The sequence below is a fragment of the Cuculus canorus genome, chromosome 2 (assembly GCF_017976375.1).
Source record: "Cuculus canorus isolate bCucCan1 chromosome 2, bCucCan1.pri, whole genome shotgun sequence".
Lineage (NCBI taxonomy): Eukaryota > Metazoa > Chordata > Aves > Cuculiformes > Cuculidae > Cuculus > Cuculus canorus.
The window spans coordinates 52274555-52301523 of record NC_071402.1 but is presented as its reverse complement, the minus strand read 5'-3'; the positions used below and the strand labels follow the sequence as shown (position 1 = coordinate 52301523).

General features: G+C 41.5%; 1 protein-coding gene across 1 annotated transcript; it reads right to left on the bottom strand.

The window, feature by feature from the left end:
* Positions 1-17344: 17344 nt before the first annotated feature.
* On the bottom strand, positions 17345-24035 carry LOC104065488 (myosin regulatory light chain 2, smooth muscle minor isoform). The gene is made up of 4 exons (XM_009567967.2): positions 23897-24035; positions 22051-22249; positions 21725-21886; positions 17345-18077 (listed from the first exon to the last, which is right to left on the bottom strand). Exons 2-4 carry the CDS (start codon positions 22232-22234, stop codon positions 17905-17907), a joined length of 519 nt encoding a protein of 172 aa, XP_009566262.1. The 5' UTR covers positions 22235-22249; positions 23897-24035; the 3' UTR covers positions 17345-17904.
* Between the last annotated feature and the right edge of the window lie 2934 nt (positions 24036-26969).

Below are 26969 nucleotides of genomic sequence, written 5' to 3'. Positions count from 1 at the left end.
GCAGTATAACCTGATGGATCCAAGGGCTGCACAGGGCTCTGTAGAACAAAACCAAATGCTTAAATTCAGTCTGCTAATACATAAGTAACCCATGCAGATTCAAAGCACAAACCTTTGATGCCTGTGAAAACTATGTTCCTGTAACTAAGGAACTGCCCGATTCTGCAATCGTTTCAGTGTCTGGATATGTTTAAAATGCAATGTGACATGAAGGAAGAGGAAGAACAGTCTTGGGGATCGTACTTTCATTTACCTGACTATGCCTAACTGTTAATTTAACATCAAGTTTAATTTCATTCCAGGGTTTAGTTTGCTCACTTAACTGGGGTAAGTGTAAAGTGGATTTAGTGACATTGTTTCAGACTTGTGCTGAATTAAATCAGGATGTGAAATCAGGATGTGGCCTAAACCATAGCAAGTACAACATATTTTTCCACAGTTCTCTTTTCAATGCTTATTTCAGTTTATGCTGACAAATATTGCATGCTTTCTCTACTTTTTGCGTCTTCTTTTGCACACTTGTTTTGAAAAAAGTATGGTTGATGTCTAGGCCTGATTTAATAATTTGAGTTTGAGGTTTCTTTCCCTTGTTTCAGCAACAGCAGAGTAGTGTTAGGACAGGATTAGGATATATAATTACACGTAAAAATAAAAAAATAAATTAGTTCACCCTCTTTTGGGGAGGTACCACACGCTGCTCCTTGATGTGATTATGAATATTATCTATCACAGTTTCTAAAATGAAGGCTCCCCACATCCTTGCCTTCCTTCTGACAGCACCGCGAGGTTGGGTGCTTCTGAGGAAGATGTTTAGGGAACAGGAGCTGAAACTGTCACAGACTTTTGCACACAAGGCAAAACCTTACAAGCAGTGTGTCACCCCTGCTCTGGAGAACTGGGGAGAGGTCTATGGCTCAGCTAGAGCCTGGAGAGCCATGTGGCAACACCTCACACACAGCCTGGCTGAAGGAAGGTCTGTACCTCCTGGTCTGGGAGACAGCTGCCCAGCCAGGGCTTCCCCATCCTTTGGCAGACTGAGCTCTCCTCCACAGTAGAGTGGTCTCGTCATCCGTTCCTTCTCTGTGGGAAGGGCAAAGCAGAGTGGCATCTCAACAAGAAGAATCTTCTTCACCTGCCTGAGAGGTGAGAGAGTAATAGGGGCCTGAACCTATGAATCCATGTAAGCAAGACAGTCCCTACAGACGTGGCTCTGCTCTACTGACATACATTGGATGATTGGACTGCTGAGTGTGAAAGGTCTTAGCTTCCCTGGTGAGACACTTTGTGTGCAGTGGTGATGTAGGAGGTTCTTCCAGAGCAGCCGAAACAAAAAATCCAGCAACACTCCATTTGATATGTGTGTGTCCTTCATCCAGCACACCCAGCTCCACCAGTGAAAGCAACCTTGTTGGTAGTTCACCATGTGAGGTGAGTCTAGTCCAGTGGCATTATTGCAACAGATTCAAGACCTTATTTCCCTTTAGTTCCCCGTTCCCTCTTTGGATCTTCCCCAATATTCAAGGCAGAAGCCTCCAGGGTGGAAGATGAAGCTTATGACCGCCATGCCTCATCTGACCATGGAAGGGAAGGCAGTTTTGGCAGTTTGAGGGCTATGCCAGCAGGCCAGTGAGGCAGCACCGAGGGAGAGCTCAGGCTCCACACAGAAGAGGACTGCTGATTTAGTGTGTCCTCATATAATAGATGCAGGGTGTTCTCAGATCAGAAAGTGGCACTTACAATATACAGATCCCTGTTTAATCAGATATGCTTCCAGAGTACTAGATTTGATATAGCTGTTATAATTTCCAGTTCTATGTGAAAAAAATTGTTTTTCTTAAAGAACCCTAATCTGTTTAATGAGATAATTGGCTCCCCACCACCAACAGGATTTTGATGTACAACTTTTAAATAAAGGCTGTGGAAGAAGTGTTTGCCTAGGTTCAGGATGCTAATTTTGGAGAATGGCAGTTTAATATATTGAAGAAATTTTGACTAGGAATGTTCGATGCATCAAAAATGACCTTGGTACTCTGTATTGTTAAACTAGGTGTCTGTGGAAAGAGAAGCAAATCTTGTATTCAGTACCTTAGCCTTTGCTGTACAATGCATCTAGCAACATTAGTGTTTACCTATTACATTATTTTCTCTGGTTAGAAATGCATATAAGTACTCATAGCTATAAGATCACATTCATTTTATAAGGAGATCCAGTTTCCCAAATCCTGCAATTGGACTATTGCCATGGTCATGACTTATAATCAAAGAGGAGATTTTGGCTATGTCATGCAATAGGATTCCAGTGAGATTGATCAAATATATAGTAGATGAGGCCTCGAACTGAAGAGATTTAGTAAGTCAGAGTGATTTAGTGACATGTTTTTCATGGTGCATGTATAAAAGAATGACTAAGAACCCAAACCCCATATAAGGTATATATTTCCATGTAAGCATGGAAATAAAAAGAGAAAACTGAGCTTATAACCTGATTGGGAACAGTCCAGGTCCAGTATTTGCATCCCATTTTGCCAGCTCTTTTTCTAATGTTCAGATACCTGCACCAAAATAAATGGTATTCTACATTTCTGTCATCCACAAAGCCTGTGGACTAAAGAACAGCAGAAATGCTGTTGGCAACAGAGTACTACTACCCTGAGATATAAATAATTTTTAAACAAATGGAGGTGAAATATTTTTCCTTTGAGCTCAGACCACAAATGGGACATCTCAAGTGCATGAAATTGGAGTTTAAAATGGAGATCTGCAAGTAATTTCAGCTATATGGCTTTTGCTCCACACATTCTAACAATGTGCTTGCTGCAGCAATAGTGCTGTGCAATAATTACTTGCAAAAATAACTTATCTCTCTGTTCACATTCACCAGTCATCATTAAAGGGCTCCTGTAGCATTAAATGCAAGTCTGATTTTAAAGTGATGGTTGCAATAAGAAAAGATACTGGATTAACATCTGAATAAGCAGGAGGAGATGATCCACGAGTGATTGATCAAGATTATTTTCACCTATCATTGTTTTAATGTGCAAGTCAAAAGTTTTCTTAGTAAAGAGAGAGAGCTTTGGGGGATGACTGGACTTGTAGTGAAATGTCAGTTTAATATTTGACTAAGCAGAAAAGCCTTGTTTTAAGTTTGGAAGGGGATAGCTTAAACAGCAAACTATTTTGCTGCTACTGTTCAACTCAGGCAAACTTTCAAAGTGTAATCAAAGCCATATCCATCATACAGTATCTTTCCCCTGTTCTTGAAAAAAACTATTTCTATGTAAATCAAATGTTTTCTTTCTAATCAGAAAGAGTTCTATGATGTCCAGGGGGCACACAGCCAGAAGCTCTTCAGTTTTAATCACACCTTCTATGTGACTTTTTAGCTTGCCTCCCTTCTCTGAAGGGCAGCAATAGCTGCCTGCATAAATTCTCATCTCTCAGGCTGCATCCTCATTCTCCTCTGGAATGTGGAAGGGAGCAAGGAGCCTGCAGGGTCCATTGGGTCCAATGTTTGGTCAGCCACTGAGGAGGGAGAAGGAGTTCTGTTGAAGACCCACTAGGTCAGGTCCTCTGTGCATGAATCTGACAGTACCCAATTCAGATTTGGGTGCCACTTCAGTATTACCATTTTCTGGACTTGGATACATATTTTGGGAGTATGGGAAGATTTCTATGGGCATGTCTCCACTGGATCTACCTGCCATCTAGGTCCTCAGCCACCTTCAGCATTTTCCTCAGTTATAGTAGCATTTGTCCTTTCCTGAGCCCTGCTAGTTTACTCAGTAGCTACTGATGTCTGCTGTAGGACCTTACTGGTAGTACAGGTCTCTGCCTCTGAAAGCCCATGTAGGATAGCAAAGCAGCGGTAACCGGCCCAAAGTCCTGGTCTTAGTCATGTAATGATGTTGCAACGCAGACTTTGACAGCAAAACCTATACACAGGAAACTATTTTGTATAGCAAGTATTTATTCTGCCTATTACTTTTACGTTAACCTACGTTTGCTTTAGGTTACAGTTTCACCTTGTAGGGTCACTTTCAGGGTAAGAATGAATCAGCATGAGTGAGGATGACAAATGGCTTCAAAAAATTCAAGAGGTAATGCAAGAGAATATTAAGAAACGGGGCAGTGTCATCCCTGCTAGGTAAGTGTAACCTTCTTTCAGTAGTTGCAGGAGTCTGCGGCTGATTCCCAGCCCACCTGCCCTGGCCACAGCCCATGAGGTGTGCTTACCTGATCTGTGCCCTATGCAGCACTGCTGATCATGATTGTTGCCTCTTGTAATGCTGAACCACGAGCTTCACAAGCTGTTCTTCCGCCCATTCCTCTCTCTCCTCATCTGCTGGTGCACTTCAGTTGATAATGCCCCTCCTTTCCCGCAGACCTTCGCCTTTAACTTTCCCAGCCTCTGTCTTGGGGGCCGCACACAGAGGATATTGCTCATTAGAGGGAAAAGAGGGGGCTTGATCTAAATACATTTTCTAGGTGGAAGAATCAGAAGAGCACAGAAGAAAATAAAATTTTAGCCTGATGGTGTTACTTATTTTTTGTGCGTGTTAGTTGTAAACACATCTGAACTGACTGTGCCATCCATACAGACAGCAAAACTTCTGGTTTCCAGGAATTTTCCTACTTTTGCTTTGAAATGGCTGCCAGAGTTCTGGGGTTATATTGTTAAACCTGACCACAGAGGAGTGGAATAAATGCAAACTTTTGATTTCCACATGAAATATTAAGTAAACTTCTCAATGGAGCAACTCAGCAGAATTGACATGTGGTTTGATCTGAATTTTCCTCTGTGGTTTCTTTTGTCTCATTCTGATTACACTCCATACAGTCAGTTCTATTCTTGCCCTTGCTGGGAATTGCCCTCTTGCTCGTCTCCCAAAACTGGAGACAAATTATCTACAGCTGGGCTCACCTACCCAATGCTCCTTTTGTTCTATATGTTTTTCCATCATCTCACCACTCAGAAAATGACCAGCCAGTGCCTTTCTGAACATACTGTTCCTCTTCCAGCCATATTTCCCCATCTTGTTCCATACCTTGCTAACCTTTCTCCCCTAGCCATTATGAAAGCGAAGAGTTATATTTTGGCCTATTGGTATCTCCTTTCACGACCAGGAACTTTCTCCATGCCTCAAGGTATCACAGTACAAAGTAATTTGGGATTCTCAAGTAGAAAAGACCAAGGTAATAGCTTTCCTCATCTGTCATACATACTGATGCTGTGCTATTCTACAGTGTTCTCAGCAGCACACTAATTTCTGTTATTAGTTGCTATCAGAAGATGCTAATAATCCTGATTCCCTTTTCTATACCAGTAACTTTCATCTCTCTTTTCAGCTTGGCTTCCTCATTTGGCCTTTTTCCTGAGCTACATGCAAAGAATTTTGATCTGTGTTAATCTAAATTCTCTTCTTCCTTCAAAAGCCTCCTACCAACTTCTAATACTACTAGTTTGCTTGCTTCTGACTTTTATCAGTAGGCTCTTATGCCTTCCCATCACTAAGGAACCCCCGTATAACATTTGGTCTGTGCTCACCATCATCGCTATTATTGCCCATTGCCCAGATTTCCTGAGCTTGCTCTGTAGTGGGAGCCCCTCTGCACTCTCCCATTATCAATTGCTCCTTTCATGTTGACAGTCTGACTGCTTCCTGTTGAAGCTCAAAAGCTCCCTTTTCAGTGAACAAATCATGAAAGCACCTTTGTTTAATCTTTCAAGGTTTGTCACCAAATACAGCTGAAATTAATTTTAACTTTTTTAAATCTTTCACAGCAGGTAAATAATTAAAGATTTACTAAAGCTTTCTCTTCATAGTTTTCATGTGTTCTTGAACTTGGTAACACTTTGTATACTAATTATTGCTTATATAGTAGTTATGCAGGCATCTTCCCCATTAGGATACCTGTTTCCCTTAGTTCATAGTGATTCTTTTTTAGTACCATAACTTCTCTTCCACGACCCTGGAAAGGCTGTGTCAGACCATATTTGGTCCTAATTCTTCTCTGCAAACACGTCAGCCTGCACCAAAAAGTATTTCAGTTGGGTGTATTCTGACTGCTTGGACTGGAACAGGAGCTGCCTGGGTCAGACGCTGAAAATGGACTTACATGGAGTGTGGAATAGGCTCAATGTACTGATTCCAGGCAATTTAAAAGAAGGAGAGTTGCAAACAAGCAGGCTTGTTGCATAACTTCAACTCACATCAGAGAACAAACCACTGGATCAATGCCTTGCCACTGATGGAACCACAGATGTGGAGCCAGAACCAGTTCACTTTCATGACTTGCCATACCCATGCTACTTTTTTCAGGATCTGGGCTAGGGGCAGATGAATTCTGCCACAGTACACTGTAAAAATATTGAGAGAGCTACACAGCTTACTCCAATATTACAAACCCTAAAAACCACAACTGGAAAACATGGGACAGGGTGCATGTAGGACTTCACTCATGCAGGCACTTGTAGAACCCCTTTGCATTCCCACCAGTGCTTGACCATTATCCTGTCATTCTCCATTGTGGTAGGCTAATGCAATGGGAGTGTACCAAAGGTGTCCCTGTTTCAAATTAATCCCATACCGGCGAGGCACCCTGCGTTGCTGAGAGCATGGAAAAGCAACGTAATTTAAAGGCATGGAATCCTGTGTGTTGGCATGGTCGGGCTGTGGCATAACAGGTCTGCTGAGAGGGAGCTAAAAATTGGCAAGACTGCTGTCTGAGGTTAGGGTTGGGTAGGAGCCCGAGCAGAAGCAGGCATAATCTGTAGCACAGACACGGTATGTTCCTACGTACCACCCCCTCTCCCCCTACCTTTTACAGTTATTTAGGCTTGACAAATGCTAATCCTCTAAACTGGACTTAAAACTTGAAATATTGCTTCAGGTACTTTGGTATTGACCATTCTAGGAGTCTGAGTAGCTCTTCCATGATTTTCTACATCATAGGCCTAGGCTCTACCTGCTGTATCGGGCTTTGGGCATCTTTCTGTTAAATATTTAAGGACCATCTGAAGAGGGAGCAGGTCAACAGAGAAAATGTATGAGTTGTACATTTGTAGGTGTTTTACCAGGAATGGTAGGTCCAGATTTGCTTTGTGACCTTTTCCCTACTGGAGGAATTTTTGATGTGCAGCTGCTTCCTGAGTTATGCAGTGAAGGAGTTCATCACTTGCCTGCACACACCTCAGCCTCATCAACTATTAGTTATAGTCATGATGGAGGTTACACTTATGCTCCACTGGATGTATAGTGGAGGAAACTAAATGAAGGGCAGAAAAGAGCATCTTTCAGTCAAGTCCCCATTGCCTGTGTGTTCTAAAAGCCTACAAGAATTCTCCAACTAGAAGTTCAGACCCATGTGGAAGAGTAGAGCATAGGCAGCCTCTTTCCCTTATCTATATTCTTGCCGAACACACTATCCAAACCTAATCAACAGTAAATCAGGAAGCCAGCATCTTAACTCTACTTTTTCATTAAATCCAGATAGAGAAGTTGCCTATTTAAAGAAAAAAAAATAAAAAGAAAGAAAAAAAAGTTCCTTGTACTCAGGATAATCTGATATTAACGTATCAGTTCTTGCATTCCCGTCCATCCTTCTGGTAGCCCCATTTAACTGGGGCTTATTTGCAATGATCTGTGGATAGCCTAAGATCACGCTGCCTTCTTGAGATTTTATTCTTAGGAAGAGGACCCGTTAAGTGTTCCTTTTCACTAATATAATTTTCTGCCCACAGAGTTATAATATCTATTCATACACCAGACCTTCACAAATGAGAATAATATATTCCTTGAAGGAGGATATATTTAAAATGCAACAATCCCTAATAACTCAGATCCTAAACTAGCAATTGCCATAATGACTAACGCAGCATATGAAATCCCACCACCCAGTTTGCACAGTACCATATAAAAAAAAAAATTCTGTACACAAAAATGAGACTGATAGCCATCATATTAGGAAGAGAAGCCTCTTAATTAGACTAAAAGAAACACAAATAATAAGGGTATGAACAAAGTAGAAAAGGAGGTGGGAAAAAGAAAATAAGTTTGAACCCACTTTTACAGTCCACTAAGAAGGTAATTTCCCAGGAGGGAAGGCAGGCCTGGTGTCTTCTGAGGAATTCTTCGCTTTGAACAAAATGCATAAGCTGTATTGGGCATTGGACTGAAGAAGCCCAATGTCAAGTTCTTCAGAAACTTCTGAATTGCAGGGCCAGGCATATACACTTTCTTTTTTCTGTCTTCCTTTGTGCTCCCATGAATCTGACCCTCCTTTAAAAGCGCAGGTTCAACAGGAAGAGTAGGAAAACGTCTCATTCTAGAACAGCTTCTGATATAATAGCCTTGAGTCTTCTCAGGCTCAAAAGGAAATTGCATCCAGGTCTGTACTTGCTGTATGTAAGCTACAGATACTGAGCTGGAATGCAAAAGGCATGAATCTCATCAGTCATGATTCTGCATGAGATGCCACTGTGCTGTGCTTCACTAAACGCTGTCCACCCTTGCTAAACATGTTCAGCATATGATTGCTGGACTCGGGCTGTGGAGGAGTGGGATATGATCACATTGCAGATCACTTGTGGCTTTAGGTTGGAAATAACAATGACGCTGTTCAGCTCAGCCTGAAACACGAGATATATTATGAGTCTTCTAGAAAAAAAATAAATATTAAAAGGCCTCTCCAGACAATCAGGCATGTAACCAATTATCACAGGAAAAGTAGTTTACTCTGTTTAGAGTTTTAAAGCCTCAGTTCAGTATGGATTGAAACCTGGAAGTTTTAAATTCCATTGCAAAACCTGTGTGCCCATGCATATGGGACATCAGTAGATGATGAAGTCATTTGTTATCTTAGTTGTCTCGTGTTCTCAAAAACAGAACTTCCTTTCAAGCACTTCAGGATGGAAACAGATCTTCACTTGTTAAAAAGTGAATTGCAGGCACAAAGCCAAAACTTGCCTGTCAAACTTGTATGTGTACAGGATTTACTTGTATGGATGCAGTCTAGGACTTGGCCAATACAGCTTGTTCCAGTCCCGGGTGTTTTAAATGGCACTAACATGTTGCACTCTAGCTAGCCATTAGTGCAAGGACTAAGAGTGTCTTGTCAGTAACGTCAATAAAATGTAATTGGACTCAGTTCCTAGGCTTATAAAACCAGCTTTGCTGAAGCTTCGGCACTACTTTCACCTGTGTGATTCATGCTTATATAGCCACCTGCAGCTGTAATTACCGGAGTTAAGTGCGAACCTCTCCGGGAACCTCTCTGAAGGTGCTCAGTAGCTCACTGATTTATGCTATCCTAGGAAGTGATTCAGACCTCCTTTCCTCTTGCTCTTCACAGAGGGTCTTAGCCTGCTGACACATTTAACCCAGACACCTCTAGCTACATGCACACATCGGTTCTGTTCATTCATGCATGGTGCCAAAAGAACACTGTCATAGAATGGGCTTCTTTTGCAAGACATAATAAAAGCTGCATAAGATGAGATAAGCTCATTTAACCCACAGTTTCTGAACTCCTAATACAACATGGGATCTCTGAGCGGGCATGAGAGCTGCAGATACAGCGGGGTGCAGCACAACTGACATTAATCAGCTAGATTACGTATTCATCTGTGCCGCGAAGGTTCAGCAGAAGCTTCAGCAGTTTCACAAGGAAACAAAATCTTTCTGATGCTTTATGGGAGGTTTTCCCTGATTCTCTTCACAACACACCAATGTGCATGCCTTCTGCTAAAGCAGAGAGTCACTGAAGCTGGCTTACTCACCTGACTGCTTGGAGGAGTGGCTCAGTTTTAGTCAGAAGCACGCAGACCATATGGTGCCCAGATGATGTTTAATAGCATTTATTTAGTGGCCTGGAGATCTGATGTTCCACTGGCTGGCAAAAGAAGCAATTTCCCTCTAAAAAAACTCTATTGACAGGTGGCAATGCTTGCATTTGCTCTTTTGTAATACCATCCCCATGGAACTGCAGCCAAGAGCTGCATGGAGGACCTGTGCAGGCAGTGTCACAGAATGATGATTAGCAACTTGATGACAACATAAGCCAAAATGAGAGATAAAGCACAGCGTGTAGTTAGCAAACAAGGTACAATTGTCTCCTTTTGTCAGTAGTCTGTGGGATAAGAAAGGATGAGGCAGCCTTGGAATATTTTGGTTGCCACTTGTTATCTAGAACACTGCTAACAGAAAGCCGCTAAATCACCCTAACCAAAGCTGGAAACAATGTTCTGACAAATTACAGAGGGCATAGTGGAAGCTGTTCAAGCACATTTTTTTTTTTTTTTGGTCAACTCTACTGAAAAAATGCTTATTACTTTTATTATGGAAATACCTTAAGACACAATATTTTCACTCACCCCTCCTCCGTTTTGCTAGACACTGTACAAACGCAGAGGGAGACCTACTCACCTGTCTGGAGCTCTGGGAGCATTGTGAGCATTGGCTCAGAAGCTGCTCTTCATCCAGCTGTTTTTCAGTGTAGTAAGAGGAAATATGCTCAGCCAAACAGCAAAATATCTATTAAAGTCAATTCAGGAGTCTGTCTGTCTCTTTCCCAATAAAGAGGTAGCTTATTTCAGGAGTCCAAACTATTTCTGACTATGGATTACAGGACAGACTGTCTTTGCCCAAAGTTTCTATCTTAACTCTGCTCTTATTTAGTACTTAGCTTCAGTAATAGCACATGTAGAAGATTATGTAAAACAAGATCGTACTGTGCAAAGGGCCCCAATTAATTTAATCAATATGTCTCATTGTGTCTGGCTGATTACGTACAAAATGCCAGGGGCAAAAAAGCAATAAAATCAACAAGACACTAGAAGTATTGTTCAGGTAGCTGTGTAATAATCTTAAGCAATTTAATTTTCTGTGTTGAAAGTTAATTACTTACTTTAGGGAAAGACCAATTTAATGTCTTCAGTCAACTAAGTGGCTAAGATTCATTAAAAGGAACCCATATTACAAATACCTTCATGCCACATTGCTTTTCTTTCCAAGGATAAAACTTCTCACCCCCTACGCCAACCAACTTCTGTTCCAAACAGATTTTATACAGTCCTTTTCTCCATAGCTTCTGGGAACAAAAACTTGAAACAAGCCTTTGTGGACTCTGTAAGAACATGCCCAGATATCACAAGCGTTTGACATCAGCTGCATATAGCAGAGAAATGCAAGAATGTTCTTTACATGGAAATTTAAACTTCCATAGAGATGAAATGGGGCAAACTGTATAGGAAAGTTATTAATGTGCTATTGATTAGAGGCTAAAACTCAAACAAACTGTACTTTTAGAAAGAAAGGTAACACATCTCCCTAGCCAACTAAGAGCAGCAGAGTCAGGAAATGAGCCAGAATTACGTATTGGTATGTAAAGGTAAATATTGGAAACTCACATAATGTTGCTGAAATGGCCTTTTTAGGTGAGCATAAGTGAATTTAGTGCTATTTCCTTGTAGGAGGAAAGCCTGTGAATAGACTTAAGGAAGGCATGGAGGGATTGGAAGGAGAAGAAATAACTAAAATAAACACAACCTAATCTGTTCATAATAACAGCATCTCCCAAATCCTTTCCTTGCTTTTATAGTCATGTTAAAAACCACGAGTAGGGAACAAAAACATTCCTGCAAAGGGGATGTGTGAGCAATAAATCTGTCATAGGTAAGAATAATCCAGAATCAGTCACATAGGTGTAAAGTACCCTTCAAGTATGGAAAGTGGTTGTGAAAATAAGCAGCCAGCACCCCTTCATTTGATATGTGCTCTTTCCTAGCAATACTTGAGATCAGTGGTGGAAGAGGCACAATTACCAACCCTGAAAACCTGGCATTGGATAAGATCTTCCAGGCATCACTAGTAAGAAATTCAGCCAAAAAAGCCTCCTGTTTTCCTAGCTCACTTAACCTACTGCCCTCAGATGGCAGTTTTGTCATGTGTTGTCCCATTGCTGTACACCCAGATATGCGCACAAGAATCTGATTTGCACTTTCAGCCAAGAGCCTGAAATGTCTGAGGTACTGACGTCCCACTCAGAGACTGCCAGTATTTCCAAAGATGCCACTGAATTACTCCTAAATCCTGCAGTTGTCTGAATTTTTACTCATAAAAATTTGCAAAGTCTGCCTCACAGCTTATTAGCTGCTTTGAATCCTATCTCAAGGTGAGGTCCAAGGTTTGGTACACAAAGCAGGGAAGGGAATGCCTTTTTTGCTTGAGGGCCTCAGCCTTTAGGCATGTGTAAAGCTCGTAACAGAAGGAGCAGATGCAGATCACAGACATGTGGAAGGCATTTAAGTGCTTGTATAAAGGATGGAAGGAGGAGGGGGGAGCGGGAACAGGGAGAGAGGGTGAAACGTTAAATATGAAACAGAACCCTGGAAGAGCTGCTGTGCCTTACCAAAGTGAGGGGTTACCTAAAGACCTGACTAGGCATTTGTGTCAGCTTCCGGAGAAGGCTGAAGACTGGGATCTCAACTAGAGAGTCATCTCTGATCAACTGCATCAAGAAATACCCAAGTGCCTCAAACCCTTCTCTCCGTTTTCTGCTATTTTAATCTTCACTACCTTAGATGGCTACTTAGCTATCCAAATTCTGTATGCAGAGTGGGGCAGAAAATTTCTGGGGCAGCAGGCTGCATGTATTGCAACAGGAACAGAGTAAAGACCAAGTGCTTCTAACAAGCCTCTTTCCTGCCTTCCAATTATCGTCCCATCCGTGTTGCAACTTCACTACAAATTCTGCTATAGCTACTACCAGCTAAGGTCTCTGCTAATCACACAGCTATAACTAGAACTTATTTGCAACAGTTTATTCTCCTCTGTTGGGGCTCAAGTAGCTCATAATCATCTTCCAGTAAGGGAATAGGGGTTTTTACAGTGTATTCCTTCCTCATCCTTTTGTACAAGTTTGATGATTCCTTCCTCTCAGGCCTGCATGTGGTAAGACATTCCCAAATACAGCTGTAACAGTACTGCTGTTCTCTGCCTCACTTAGACAAAGGGGCCATGGGATAGACGGATGTGCTAAAAAACACCAAGAACAAACACCAGCAAGACAGATGCAGTTTGTCTAACTACACTTGTTACAGCAGAGAAACTAGTTATTGTTAGTTACATTCTAAGATAATGCTCAATTAGTTACAAAAAAAGGTCAAAGTCTAAAAGAAATGTTGTTTTCCCAGAATTGAAAATTGCATTGCTACCTTTTAATTTTTTTAATTAGCGAGGAGGGAGGCAGGCAAACTAGAAGGGTTTGGATTCATGGCCAAGTTCCCCTGTTTTCCAACAGGATAGCAATAACACTATTATAACTTGTGGTTTGCACAACATATATCTCAGGTTCTAACAAATATACGATAGTTTATCTCCTAAATCAGTAAAGCAACAGGCAAGCAATAACTACAAGTAATTTTCTTCCATTTAATTCTCTTCCAAACATGTATCACAAAGTTCACGGGCTTATCTTGCTAACATGAAATCTGTCAACTCCCCTTTCAACCGACTCCAGCCCTATAGCTTTGAAGCTTACTAGGGCTGTGGGGCACAGAGCTGAGCAGATTTCTCAAGGAAATCTTGGGGGTGGGGGAGGCAGCATGCAGTGATTGTGGTCTCGCTGTATCTCTTTGCAAACATTTCCAATGTCACAATGACCTGCAGTTATTTGAAAAGGAAGTTTCCAGCTGCAAGTATCTTTAATTGGCAACTCTTATCTACTCACTGAAAGAAGCCTGCCGGGACTGGTATGCATCCCTATTAAAGTTGTGTGAAAGCTTTCTATATTTGCAAATACTCAGTTTACATGACACTTCTGATCGTATGATGATTACATAGGAACTCTAGATAGGTTTGCCATTCACAGCTAATGAGTATTACTAAAATAATTTTTATACTTAAGCAATGGGATGCATACAGTGGAACTTGAGATGAGTCAGCAGTTAGCTAAGGTTATTTGAATACCGATATAAATCATGCCTGCCACTAGGAAGCAGCCCACAAAGGTCATACCGAGTTCCTAGTATATAGACGCTGCCGCTCTGGTGATATGAATTCTCTTAAGACCCTCAAGTTTTCAGTCCAAGCTAAAGTCCAAGTCTATTTGGCATTTGGATGTTGATGTATGAAATACCCATTACATGGTATCCGGATGACAGGGAAGAATGCTTGATATCATTTGTCCTGCTCACAGGGAGGCCTGCCTGCCACATTGACAGGTGCTGCTCCCTCCTCATCTAGGGCAGTTAGGCACTGAAATTAGTAACTATTAAAAGAAGTGTTACTGACCAAGGATCCGCTGAATTTCAGCAACAAGAAATACTGGAGAGAAGGAAAGGAGTCGCCTCTGCTCTCTCTACTGGAGATAGGGCTGTAATTCACAAGTAGAGAGAGCATTACAAAAGGACTGCCACCAGTACAGAGATAGTTGCTCGAGGATAGTCGAGTGCAGCTTCCTGCAAACGACGTTAAAGCAGAGTAAGGGCAGTGACAACCTTTACAAGTTATTACCTATACTGATGGGGAGTAAGAAAGGGATGTGAGGCCAGATACAGGATGTGCGAGCCAGTTCCCTGGTGAGGCACTGCTTCTAACAAACAGCCTCGCAGAGGGAAACGTTTACAAACAGTCCTGGAGAGGAAACGGTTTATAAGCTAAAACTCATTTAGTGTTCAGCTCTGTTGCCTCTGCAACCACAGGAAACAAATATACCAGCCCCACTTGTGAATCATAGCTTTTGGGAACTTCACCTTGAAAAGCCGGGAAGTCTTTCTTCAGGTAGAATTGATCTTTTTAATCCCTTCTACTGAGATCATTGCCTAAGCTCCTTCATTTGCCAAATAAAAAAAAAAAAAAAAAAGGAAAAATAAAAGCATAATAAGAAACACAGCTGCTTGTGATGGTTCCACCCTCCCTTATTCAATTGTTTAGTGGTTTAACGTTCAGCCTGAATGTTGCAGACCTACTTTTACTTCTCTCTTCTAGCTGAGAAGATTGAAGGCCACATTGTTCCAGCCCTTCATTCAAGTGACCGAGCTACAAAACAACTGAATTAAAAAAAAAAAAAAAAAAAGAAAAGAAAAAAGGAGAAGGACATCCCATCATAAACGGCTTCATGTTCTGCTGACGCACTTCAGTGAGAACACTTGAGATTCTGCACGGCTTCTCATCGAGACTGATTTCACCAGGACTGAGAACTGCATTTAGTCTGTAAAACCAGTGTTACTGGTTCCAGACAGACACAGACTCCAAGGCACCTTCTGCATTAGAGGTGAGCAGGGTTTTATAAGTTCTTTGCAGGAGAAATCCCAGGCCTCTGGATTACCCACCAAAAGACTAGGTTTATCAGTCCCTCTGACAAGTTTGCATCAGAGCATTAAATGCCATTAAACTTGAGGGGGGTAAAACAAAGATTCTTCCAAAGGCAAAGCTAAGAACAATAGCATCAGTGAATTGCAGTTCATCATCACGAGACCCAACGGCATTCAGGAGTTGCTGTGCAGCAACACAGTGAAGAACTAGGGCTTAACAATTGACATTTATTGCTATAGATAAATACCAGCTGCCTCACCCTGAGTCTCAACAGTTTAGTTCGTATCACGAGATTTAGTGTTTCATATGTAAGCAAAGTTATGCAAAAGTATATAAATTTGAATTTGGAGTAGTTTTTTTCAAAGCTAATCTTATAAAACATCAAGAACACTTACTGAGATCCGAGAAAAGCAGGAGCAGGGTACCTGGTCTGAGTTACAGAGGCAGACCTAAGTCCTTTTGAAAACCAGTCTTTTTTAAACACACACCACGTGCGTTTGTACATACATGACTTAGATACCCCTTCACTTTCTTTTGTCAGGAATGAGTTTAACTAAAGAGCCAAAATTCAGTGACTACCAAAACTGCAATTTGAAAAATCCCGACAGGATCAGTCCTTGTGGTAGGAGCAGGGCTTCTACGGGAACTGACCGTGTTTTCCTCCGTACCAAAGGAGTTCTTCGGGACTCAAAACAAAAAGCAGCGTGTTGTGAGCCATTTGCCGTTGAGCTGTTAGTGCTGGGAGCTGTAATGCCACCTACTGGGGGTTCTGGAGAGTGGGCTCAAGCTCCCACCCCGCTCCCTTCAAAGGGAGCAGAAAGGAAACTTGTTTTTGAAGCCTTTGGATTTGTCTTCTCTGAAAGCGTTTTGAACCCTTCCCCCCGCTCTCTGTTTTTCAGAATCTTCCATACTTTTCTTAAGAGGCCTCTTTTTAGCATCCTGTGGGCCTTTATGTGGCCGGACAGCCCCCACTCTTTTGCAAAGCTAACTGGGACTGAGGTAGGGCAGAAGCATCAGAGCTTCTTACAGGTACCAGTGAATGGTTTTCATGGCATTGTCCTTCTCAAAAGATGACAGTCCTGGTAGGTTTTTCATGAAAGAACAGTGTAGTTCTAAAACAAACAATCACTGTCCTCTAATAAAATTTATTGAAAGTTCAGTTCCCAATAGCAGCCTACCAAGAAACAGCAAAATGCTCTAAGCCAAATAACATTTCTTAACTTTATAGTCTAAATTCTTAAGGTATAACAATGTCATTCCTAGAAGCGACAGGAACAGCTCTGATCACCCTTTCTCTCAAACGAAAACACTAGAACCACAAGTATTCAGATTATGTCAGAGTTGCTTCAGAGTACCGCAACAAATCTGCTATGCATTCCACACCACAAGAACTAGACGATATAATTACGAGAAATGGAGCAAAAAGGAATGCTTCCTTCTCACACACCCAAAGCACCACTCTCAGCAGAAGCTCTTAAAAATACCTTGTGTATGGTTTCATTTGGGAAGCAAAAATAACACTGTCAGAAAGAAAACAAAAATGAGACAGCACACCTTCCATCTTCATACAGCCCCATTCTTGCTGTGCCTTGAAAAAACACAGGAAGAGGAAAGAAAAAAGAAAAGAAAAGAAAAGAAAAGAAAAGAAAAGAAAAGAAAAGAAAAGAAAAGAAAAGAAAAGAAAAGAAAAGAAAAGAAAAGAAAAGAAAAGAAAAGAAAAGAAAAGAAAAGAAAAGAAAAGAAAAGAAAAGAAAAGAAAAGAAAAAGAAAGAAAGAAAGTTGCAACAATTCTGAATTGTCAGCCCTGCAGATATAGTGAGAGGCATCACTCAAGCATTCTACTCACACACAGTATCTTTTTTCTGAAAACACTAGGATTTACCACGTAGGTTTTTGAAAAGCACCATTAACATTGTAGTCAGTGTCAAGTAGAGGTGCTAAGGAAGTAAAATACCCCCTCAATTACATCCATAAGATTTAGGTTTTTTAATGTGCAAGTGTTGGAGAGAAATCATTAATTTACAACATGCTAAAATTCAAAGGATGGAAATTTATTCATTGTATGTGATCATAGTAGTAAGTGAAGTACTTAGTTGGTACCTAGTACTTACTGGATTACAAACATCAGTATGCTTAAGTGACTTATGCTTCATTCTTAAGGCAAAAATAGGTAACAACACAACTGCTTACAGCTGCAAAAAATATTTACAGATATGAGTAGATAAACAGTCCACTTCTAGCATGAAATTTTAATAATGTACTTAATATAACAGTGTTTTATTTGAAAAGTTAGCATTAAAATGTAAAATTAGCTAGGATGGGTAGCACTGGCTTTTCACCTGGGCCTCCACACTCACTGATCTTTGTCCCTAAACCTGTATCAGTGTAAGCTGTCCTCTCTCCTTGTCCATTTCCAGTCTTATTACACAGGTACAGATGTGCCTGAGCAGCCCCAGAGGCCACAGAAGAAAAAGCTAAAAATGTACGCAGGAGGTCCCAACAAGAAAAAATAAAGGAAAAAAAAGGATCCTGAGAAATAAAATTAATGTGAGTGGGGGTAGAAGCTATCTGCAGGTATCCAGGTATTTGCTCAGTCATCCTTGTCTTTTGCTCCATGTTTCAGGATGCGCGTGAATTCAATGTAGTTGAAATTCCCCTTTTTGTCAATGGGTGCCTCTCTGTAGAGCTCATCCACCTCTTCATCTGTGAACCTGTCTCCCATTGTAGTCAGCAGTTCTCGCAGGTAGTCTTCCTGAATGAACCCTAGAATGAAATGTACAGAAAGAAACATAGAAGGGAAGCTGTTTCTTAGCTGAGTCTTCAAACACAGTAGGATGAACATAAGACAGACATGCAACTATCTAACACAGATTGCAATATAGGCACTTGCACCAATAGTTCAAAATGGTTTCTTGATTGAATTCTAAAGAAATTCCTTGAATTGAAAGCGGAAGGCAGAGAAGTTTGATGCCTTTCATACAGATTTTTGAAGAGCGCCTGATCTGCTGTGATCTAATAATGCCTATTTTCATGTTGATCTTCAACAGCTCAATGTGGAAAAATAGGTTCCTGTCACTGCTCGTCCTCATTACACAAGCTGTTCTCTTAATTGAATTATATTTTTCTTGACTTAATCAGATATATTTGCACATCCTCTATGAACTAGTTTCCTCTAGGGACTCAGTAATCACTGCTTGACTCTTCACTGCTGCACAATAACGTTGCTGGAGGCATTTTACATGGATGCAGTGCAGTCCTGGCAAGCTTCCAGGGAAATAACAGAAAAGAATTTCAGACAGGATTGAGCAAGTTAACTCAGGAGGGAGGAACAATGTTTACTCTGGAGAGGTAGGAGTGGAGAAGCTACTCAGAAAAAGATAGGATATATTATCTATTTTATGCTAAAATATTAGCAGAAGATTTTGGAGGAAATTAACAAAGATACAAAAATCAGCAGTTGATAAGTATGTTCTGTTAATTCAGTTTCAATAGATGAGGAGAAGCACCAGTTGCCAAATAGTTCCAGGATTAAAAAAGGAATGTGTACAACAAGTAGATGGAAAAACACAGGAACTGCTTAAAGTTGAAATAAGACCTACCATGCCTTTAAATGCACAATAGTGGCTTCATTTAAGGAAGAAATCGGTTATTGAACTTTAGTTGGAGAAATATCAATTAACAAAACAGAGGAGGTAGAAGTACGTTCCAAAAAAAAGATAAGTAAACTATGTAAAGTACCTGGAAATAACTTGTAGACACCCACATCAACCAATGTAGATTCAATAAGAATGTGATAAAAAAATAAAAATTTTGCTTTGGAAAGATTGTTGAACTTAGGCAAGCAGAGTTTATTAGAGAGATGAAACCGAATGGGGGATCAGGGGACCAGAAGGCAGTCAATGAGCATGACAAATTATTATGGGGTTGGTCTATGCTGCAGGGAAGGGAAAAAAACCCATTACAACATACGCTAATTAAAACAGCATCTTATCCCAGTGCAGACAAGCCCTTCACTACTGGCTCCAAATGAAGTAGGCGAACAGCAATGCTCTACTTTAAAAACAGAGCGAATGTTCAGTTAGCCAGGCCTATCCTATCTGGGTCAAATTTTGGAGTTGTCTTGTTGTGGATGTGCATGAAGAAAGGGGAAAACATCCAGGTAAACAGCAGGCTTTCTATTTCGGCAGTCCTACAGGGACCAAGTAGTGATGAGAGATCATGTAAGGATCAGTATCCAAAGAATGCAAGGCCTTTGGTGCTACGAGTTTAGCCTCAAGGACTTAATTGCTTCTGTCTGACGAGCTAGGTGTGTTTAAACACCGAATTAGGTTGCCAAACTAGGAATACACTAAATGTTTTAGTAGCACTGAATTGTCAAGCAAACAGTAATCCCACTCTCCTTCACACACAGCTTCAATGAAGATTGGGAGTAACAAATCAATGAAGCAAAATTTAAGATTCAGCCTGTGGTAGACAGCACAAAACAGATGACAATGCAGGATCAAAGAGCAGACAAAAGTCATAACAAATACAGACAGATATAACTTTTGTACCAATTTCATTGCACTACGCATGATAGTAATGCTGAAACAATATACCCAATTAGATTGGCAACACAGGAAATGTAGGGGAAAATCAACAAGTACGACTACCTTACCCTCATCAAGAGGATCTGATTTATATTATTCTTTCAAAAGAATTGGAAAAAAAAAGAGCTGGAAATGCTTTTATTCATTTTCAGAAGTAGCAAACTGACAGAAACCAAGTTTGAGAATAAAATGAATAAAAGGCAAGCATAACAAGGGTTCTACAAAAACACCACACATGGTTTTGAAGACAGCATTTTGACTATAATGAATCAAAAATTAATACACTATAATGATTGCTGGTTAAAATTTTGAGGAAGGCGTAAGACACAAAAGAGACTGTGGAATCATTATCCTTAAACCATCCTAGGACTAGACTAAAACTTTACAACACAGCGTCAAGAGATAATAAAATCAATCTTATCAGGACTTGGGGGCCTGAACTAGTAACTCATTGTTTACATAGACGTAGAAGGTTACTCTTCAAAAGCTCTGGTAGCACAATAATTTTCTTTATATTGTAATTCAAGGCTCTTGTTTTGATGCACACAAAAAACCCCTGTAGCACAGTGAGTCATACTACCTGTGGAGAGAAAATAATTAACTACTAACAAAACTTCCTACTGTAGGAGATGGCAAAAAGATTTCCCTCGAGAGGGAGGAAGTCAATTAACATTTGAAAAGGCCTAACCAGCAGAAAGCCTGTTTACCTACACCTCAGCAGGAAGGGGATGCTCTTTGAAAAGGCAAAAGGTGCTAAAAATACACAGACTGAAAATAGCTGTTTGAAATGCAATAATAGCCTTTGAAAGGTTAAGAGCATCCACGTATCCACAGGTTGCACTGAAATATTGCGGTGGACAGCTGCAAAGAAAGTTATAGGTGCAGTAACGTCTCTAGTACAGAGGCAACCTAATTCCAGCACGCACTAGTAAGATGTGTTCACAGCATGTCAAAGCGCTGATATTCTGTAATTCTGCAAACCTGCCCTAAGGATTCACCCCTACTTGATACACACTTCTCTGGAATCTTAGCCTACATGAATAAACAAATAAAACCATAAAGTCTAACTTCAAGATTACAGGCACATCCTTGAAAGTCTGGTATAGTAAAAATGAACTCTGTATTTTCCTCTTTCGTCTGACCCCTTGTTACACAATTTGTTACACAAGTCAGTCCAATCGGTCACTTCTGTCTTTTAGACACCACCTACTTTTTATCTTTAGATCTTTAAGAGTACAGCCCTTCCTGCAACTTAAAAACAAACTGAGCCGCTGGTGAGGGCATGACAGATACCATTTGTTATCAAAGCCATAACATACACCAGGCAAGATGAGGGTTCAAAAGAGTTTACATAATCTGGACAGCTTGTCTTGAAATACTAACAGCATTGAAGAACACAGATGCATCTCAGATCTGCTGCAGCGGGAAGACAAACTCAGTTGTATTACAGATTTCACACCCATTACCTTTTCAATGCCACAGAAAATCACGTATTACTGATTTGAATTCCTCATCATTTTCCAGCAAATGCATCTTATTTTGCATTTTGAAGAATGTACGCGCTGTCCACTTAAAACACATTTCTTTAAAGTCTCACAGAAGAACACGGCTACTAATCCTCAATACTCACACAGAACAGCCAGTTTCTCCTCATAGTAACCAGTCAAATTCTCATTACTAGGTAGAATATGCCACCTAGAAGATTATTGTGTCACACTTCATTTATAAAGGCGCAAAAATGAGCATACTATTTAGAAAACCAAGTAAACAGCTTAAAAGCACCTCCCTTCCCTGCCAAGCAGTTGAGTTGCACCCACATACCTGTTGCTTCTTCATCAAAGCAAGCAAAAGCATTCCTGATTACGTCTTCTGGGTCTGTGCCATTTAACTTCTCACCAAACATTGTGAGGAACATTGTGAAGTTTATGGGGCCTGGAGCCTCATTCATCATGGCATCTAGGTATTCATCTGTTGGATTCTTTCCTACAATTAAATGGATTCATATTTGGTTTAGCTTTCAAACTAAAGCAAAAAGTAATCTCAATAGTGTCACACCAACTGAGACAACTCTCTAAGCCATCCCAAACTCAATATTATTGTAACAGCACAAATTTGCTTGGCAACTGTAAACAGAAAAGTGACATTACCAAGGGAGGCGAGCATGTCGTGCAAGTCCTCTTTGTCAATGAAGCCATCCCTGTTCTGGTCAATCATGTTGAAGGCCTCCTTGAATTCTTGAATTTGTGACTGATCAAACATTGCAAATACATTGGAAGTGGCGCGCTGAGGGCGCTTCTTGGTGGTCTTCGTCTTTGCCTTTTTGCTAGACATGTTGATTTTTGGACACTAAAGAGAGATGTAAATATGGTAACTACAATAAGATCAGAATTAGGACTTATACTTCCATCTGCTTTCATCAGAATGTATTCCCCTAATCAAGAAGGGAAAAAGAGAATCAGAAAATACAAACAAATGAAAGACAGACTCCTAAATAGAAAAAGTCACTAAAAGAAGACCTAAGTTAAAGAAGTCACTAAAAAAGTCAGTAAAAGAAGACCTAAACTTGAATTTCAGTCCTCAAAGGGACAGCTTTTGCCTGGGATTCCTTCTTGAGACACGCAGCTGCAAGAAGGGAACTGGACAGGTCTCAAGTTTAAAAGAGCAAAGGAAGGTTTTTCAGAGCTGTTGTTAAGCCTCTAAAAGAGCTCTGTAAGGATATGCATATATGATAACTGTGTGCAATATTAGGTAGCAGGGGAAGGAGAATCACAGCTCAGTTCACCTGAACGAACTCTGAAGTGCCTATACTTCACACCTGAGGCGTTACCAGTTGCTATTTTGTATAGTGATGGGTTTCTGACCTTGCCTTGCCTTCCATTATTTATAACACCCTAAAATTAGAAAAGAGCTGTGCAAGCTGTATTTCTGCTCATATCAGTAAGCTCTGCCTGACCTCCAATTATGTTAATGCATATAATTTTACCTGAAACATACATCAGGTCTGCCATACCTGAAAGCTGACTTTGTCTGTCTTCCTGTTTAAGCAAAAAGAGAAAGCAACTGATTCACACTACTTTCGCTTTTCCCACAGAAAAACTGCTCAGAAAAAGGTATCTTCAACTCTAATACTTAAGCTAACTGAGCTTGGATATGAACAACGCAGAGCAATAGGCACACTTTGGTCTATTTCATCGCTACCACTGTCATAGTTTACCTGCTGTTAAGCCTGCTAAGGTTTCTATCGTATATTCCTGTGGAGAAAGCTTTAGGATTTTATAGGATCATAGAATTATTAAGGTTGGAAAAGACTTCTAAGATCACCAAGTCCAACCATCAGCCCAATACTACCGTGCCTGCTAAACCACGTCCCAAAGAGATAAGTCTACACGGCTTTTTAATACCTCCGGGGATGGAGACTTCACCACTTCCCTGGCCAGCGTGTTCCAATGCTTCACCACTCTTTTGGTAAAGAAACCTTTTCTAATAACTAATCTAAACCTCCCCTGGCACAACTTGAGGCCATTTCCTCTCATCCTATTGCTCGTTACTCGGGAGAAGAGACCATCACCTGCCTCAAGACAACCTCCTTTCAGACAGTTGTAGAGAATGATAAGGTCTCCCCTCAGCCTCCTTCTCTCCAGACTAAACAACCCCAATTCCCTTAGCCGCTCCTCATAACAGGGAGGTGGTTGAGTCACCATCCCTGGAGGCATTGAAAAGACGGGTAGACGAGGTGCTCAGGGACATGGTTTAGTGGTAGATATGGTTGGACTCGATGCTCCCCATCGCCTTCGCCGCCGGCTGAGGCTGAGGCTCCGGCAGCCACGTATGTGGCTGAGGCTCCGGCAGCCGGCGGCGAGCAGGGAGCCTGTGCCATGGCTTGTCCTCAAAGCATCTCCCAGATGTCACTCTTTCCACAGCCCCTTCCCATCCTTGAGCATACCCCTCTCTCCCCCCCTCCGGCAGCATCACCCGTATCCCTCCCATCCTCACCCCAACGTCGGCTGCGGAAACCCGGTAACCAGGAACCGCGGAAGAGAGGAAGAGGAGGTGTCAGCATCATCGACCCCGGTGCTTCCCGGAGAAACCATCGGCTTCCCGAGCGGAGGGTGGGGACCAGCGGCAGGCTAACAGCGGGATGAGCGGCGGAGAGCAGCGAAGGGACAAGGATGCTTTTTTCCCTAAGGATCGCAGCCCCTCTCCTCGTTCTCCTCCGGGTGGACGGCTTCGGATATCCCCGCGATCGTTTCTCCTCCCCCGCCGGCAGCGTTGGAGCAGCCCAGGGGAAGTCGTCGCCGGTGCCCGGTCCTGCTTCTTGTCGCCAGGCTCCTCCTGCATCCCGGGAGGGGATGGAGGGAGCCCCGGGGGCGGCCTGAGGGTGGGAGTGCTGGGCTGGGCTGGGGAGAGACCAGCGGTACCAAAAATGCCGTCAAATAAACTCTCCAAGAGTCGTTCTGGAGTTTTAAAAAGCAGGCGCCCTTTAATCAGGTCTGGGCAACATGAGAGAGTGCACTCCATCAGTCATGTGCAAAGAGAAAAGCTGAGCACAGGAGGTATTTCCCACTTACATGCATATGTATAAACTTTCCCAGAAATCTTATGCATATGCTATTACTTTCCAAGGACTGCCTTTAAGGTTGTTGTGAAGAGCGATAAGGTCTCCCCTCAGCCTCCTCCAGGCTAAACAACCCCAGTTCCCTCAGCCGCCTCTCATAACGCTCGTGCTCCAGACCCTTCACCAGCTTCATTGCCCTCCTCTGGACACATTCCAGCACCTCAATCCCCTTCTTGTACTGAGGGGCCCAGAACTGAACACAGTATTACGAGGCAATTGCAACTCTTAACCAAAAGAAAGACGTCCTTGGAAAAGCAGCACAGGCCCTTGGGAAGGGTGGCTTTGTGGTGGGGTGCGAGGTGATGGAAGGCAGGACGGGAGCCTGGTACCGGCACAGGGAGGCGGCAGGGCGATGTTGACACTGAAAATGCCAGGAGATAAACTCTCTGAGACTTGTTTTGGGGTTTTAGAAAGCAAACACCCATTAATCAGCCCTGGGCAACATGAGGGAGCGCTCTCCATCAGTCATGTGAAGTGAGACAAGAGCTGGGTGCAAGATGTATTTCTCACTGCCATGCATATGTATAAACTTTCCCAGAAATCTTATGCATATGCTATTACTTTCGAAGGGCTAATTTAAAAGTTATTATGAACTTCACAGCAGTCAAATCTCTTGCTGATTTGGAGCTGGCTACAGCTCTTTGTTTGCCCTTGCATTTGAGATGGGGGAAGGCTACAAACAGGGGTGGTTACAAAAGAGACGCCTATTCAGCACAGATCATATTTCACAGTTATCAAAGAATGAACGATGTCTGGCAAAACACTGCTTGAAAGAAAACATGCTCTCAGAGAGACATTCTGTCTAACTTTCAAAAAAAAAATACCTAGATGAAACTACTCTAGCTTGAATAAAAAATATTCCACATTTTCTAGTAGTAACTACTTCTTGTATCACCAGAAAACTGATGAGGAAGGATAAATTTCTTCACCGAAAGAGTTATCAGGCGCTGGGGCAGGCTGCCCAGGGAAGTGGTGGAGTCACCATCCCTGGAGTATTTAGAAGTTGTGTAGACAAATTGCACAGGGATAATGTTTAGCAGTGAGCAGGTATGGTTGGACACAATGATCTCAAAGGTCTTTTCTGCTCAAACAGTACTATGATAAATCCGAGATGCCTTAAAAATGTGTGTCTGTGATCAGGGGGTCACACAGGACAGCTGTGGGATGGGCGCTGCCATGTTCAGCTGGGCCAGAGTGTGCTTTGCACCGCGAGTTTGAGAGGCGGAAACATAGTTCTGGAGGGCTTCTTTGGGTCAGCGAGCTATCCCCATGTGCTTATTTGTTATGTGTCATATCAGAGATGGAACTTTGGTCCATGTTCTTGAGGCCTGTACTGGCAACTGTGGACTTCACGGGCTCACGGTGTTATAACAGGGAGGGTAAATGAAACCTGATCGTCTGGTAACGTACTGCCTGATTTAACAAGTATATGGTGATGTCCTTATATTCAGTCTTCATCATGTTTCACCTAAAGGATCAGAAAAAAATCTAGTTTGGGTTTTCAGGTCTTCTAAGCAAATACTCCAGCATGAACAAGAGTTAATGCTTCTCACAGGTATGGATCCAGCCAAGAACCCTTGGAGGATTTACGCTTGCTTGTGTTTTCTTCACGAAAGCCGTGAAAAGGATAACACTACTTTTTTTTTTTCTTCATTTACAAATGTAGAATCTCAAAGAAGTCGAGGTACAAGCTCTTTTTATTCTGCTGGGGGGGCACTGCTTCAAACTTTCAGGTTTTAGATCATGACTGCTTCTGTGTTTTTAAAATCATAGAATCATAGAATCATTTCGTGGGAAAAGAACTTTGAGATCATTGAGCCCAACTGTACCTTTCCACTATGCTTCTGAATAGAATGTTTGTTCATATTTTGCATATTGGAGTCCCATACAATCACTTGGGCTTCAAGAAATTGTTGTTTAGACAAAAAAATGATTCAGAAGTATTATCAGATGGAAACACTGTCAATTCATCATTCTTTTAACTCCTTCCCTACCTTTTGTCAGTTTTGTTGGTATGCAATTGGTATCTCGGTAAATAATAATTCCTAAAAAGGAAAGGAAAAAAAATCAATGAACTGAAATTGCTGAAATTGCCAACTATATTTACAAATGTAAATGGATTATGTTTAGGCACTGTGCATACTGAAGTTGATATATAATCTAGAGGTTGCAGTCCCAGATTTGAAGGGAGACACTTTAATTACTAAAAGGCCAAACTTTCTTTTCCTGCCCTCACCTCAAACCAGAAGAATTATTCCATGAGGCCTGAGAATCTGGTCTAATTAGCTTCTAGGAGTAATTCCCCAATGAATTTTAATAATGCTCTTCCAAAATTTGCATCAAAATTGGAGTTGTTTAGCCTGGAGAAGAGGAGGCTGAGGGGAGACCTTATTACTCTCTAGAACTGCCTGAAAGGAAGTTGTGGAGAGGAGGGAGCTGCCTCTTCTCCCA

Excerpts from the sequence above, each read along its gene's own strand:
- LOC104065488 (XM_009567967.2), bottom strand. The coding sequence starts at position 22,234 with ATGTCTAGCAAAAAGGCAAAGACGAAGACCACCAAGAAGCGCCCTCAG. Across the intron at positions 21,887-22,050 it reads CGACATGCTCGCCTCCCTTG|GAAAGAATCCAACAGATGAA; the intron begins GTAATGTCACTT and ends ATTTAATTGTAG. Across the intron at positions 18,078-21,724 it reads CTTTGATGAAGAAGCAACAG|GGTTCATTCAGGAAGACTAC; the intron begins GTATGTGGGTGC and ends ATTTCATTCTAG.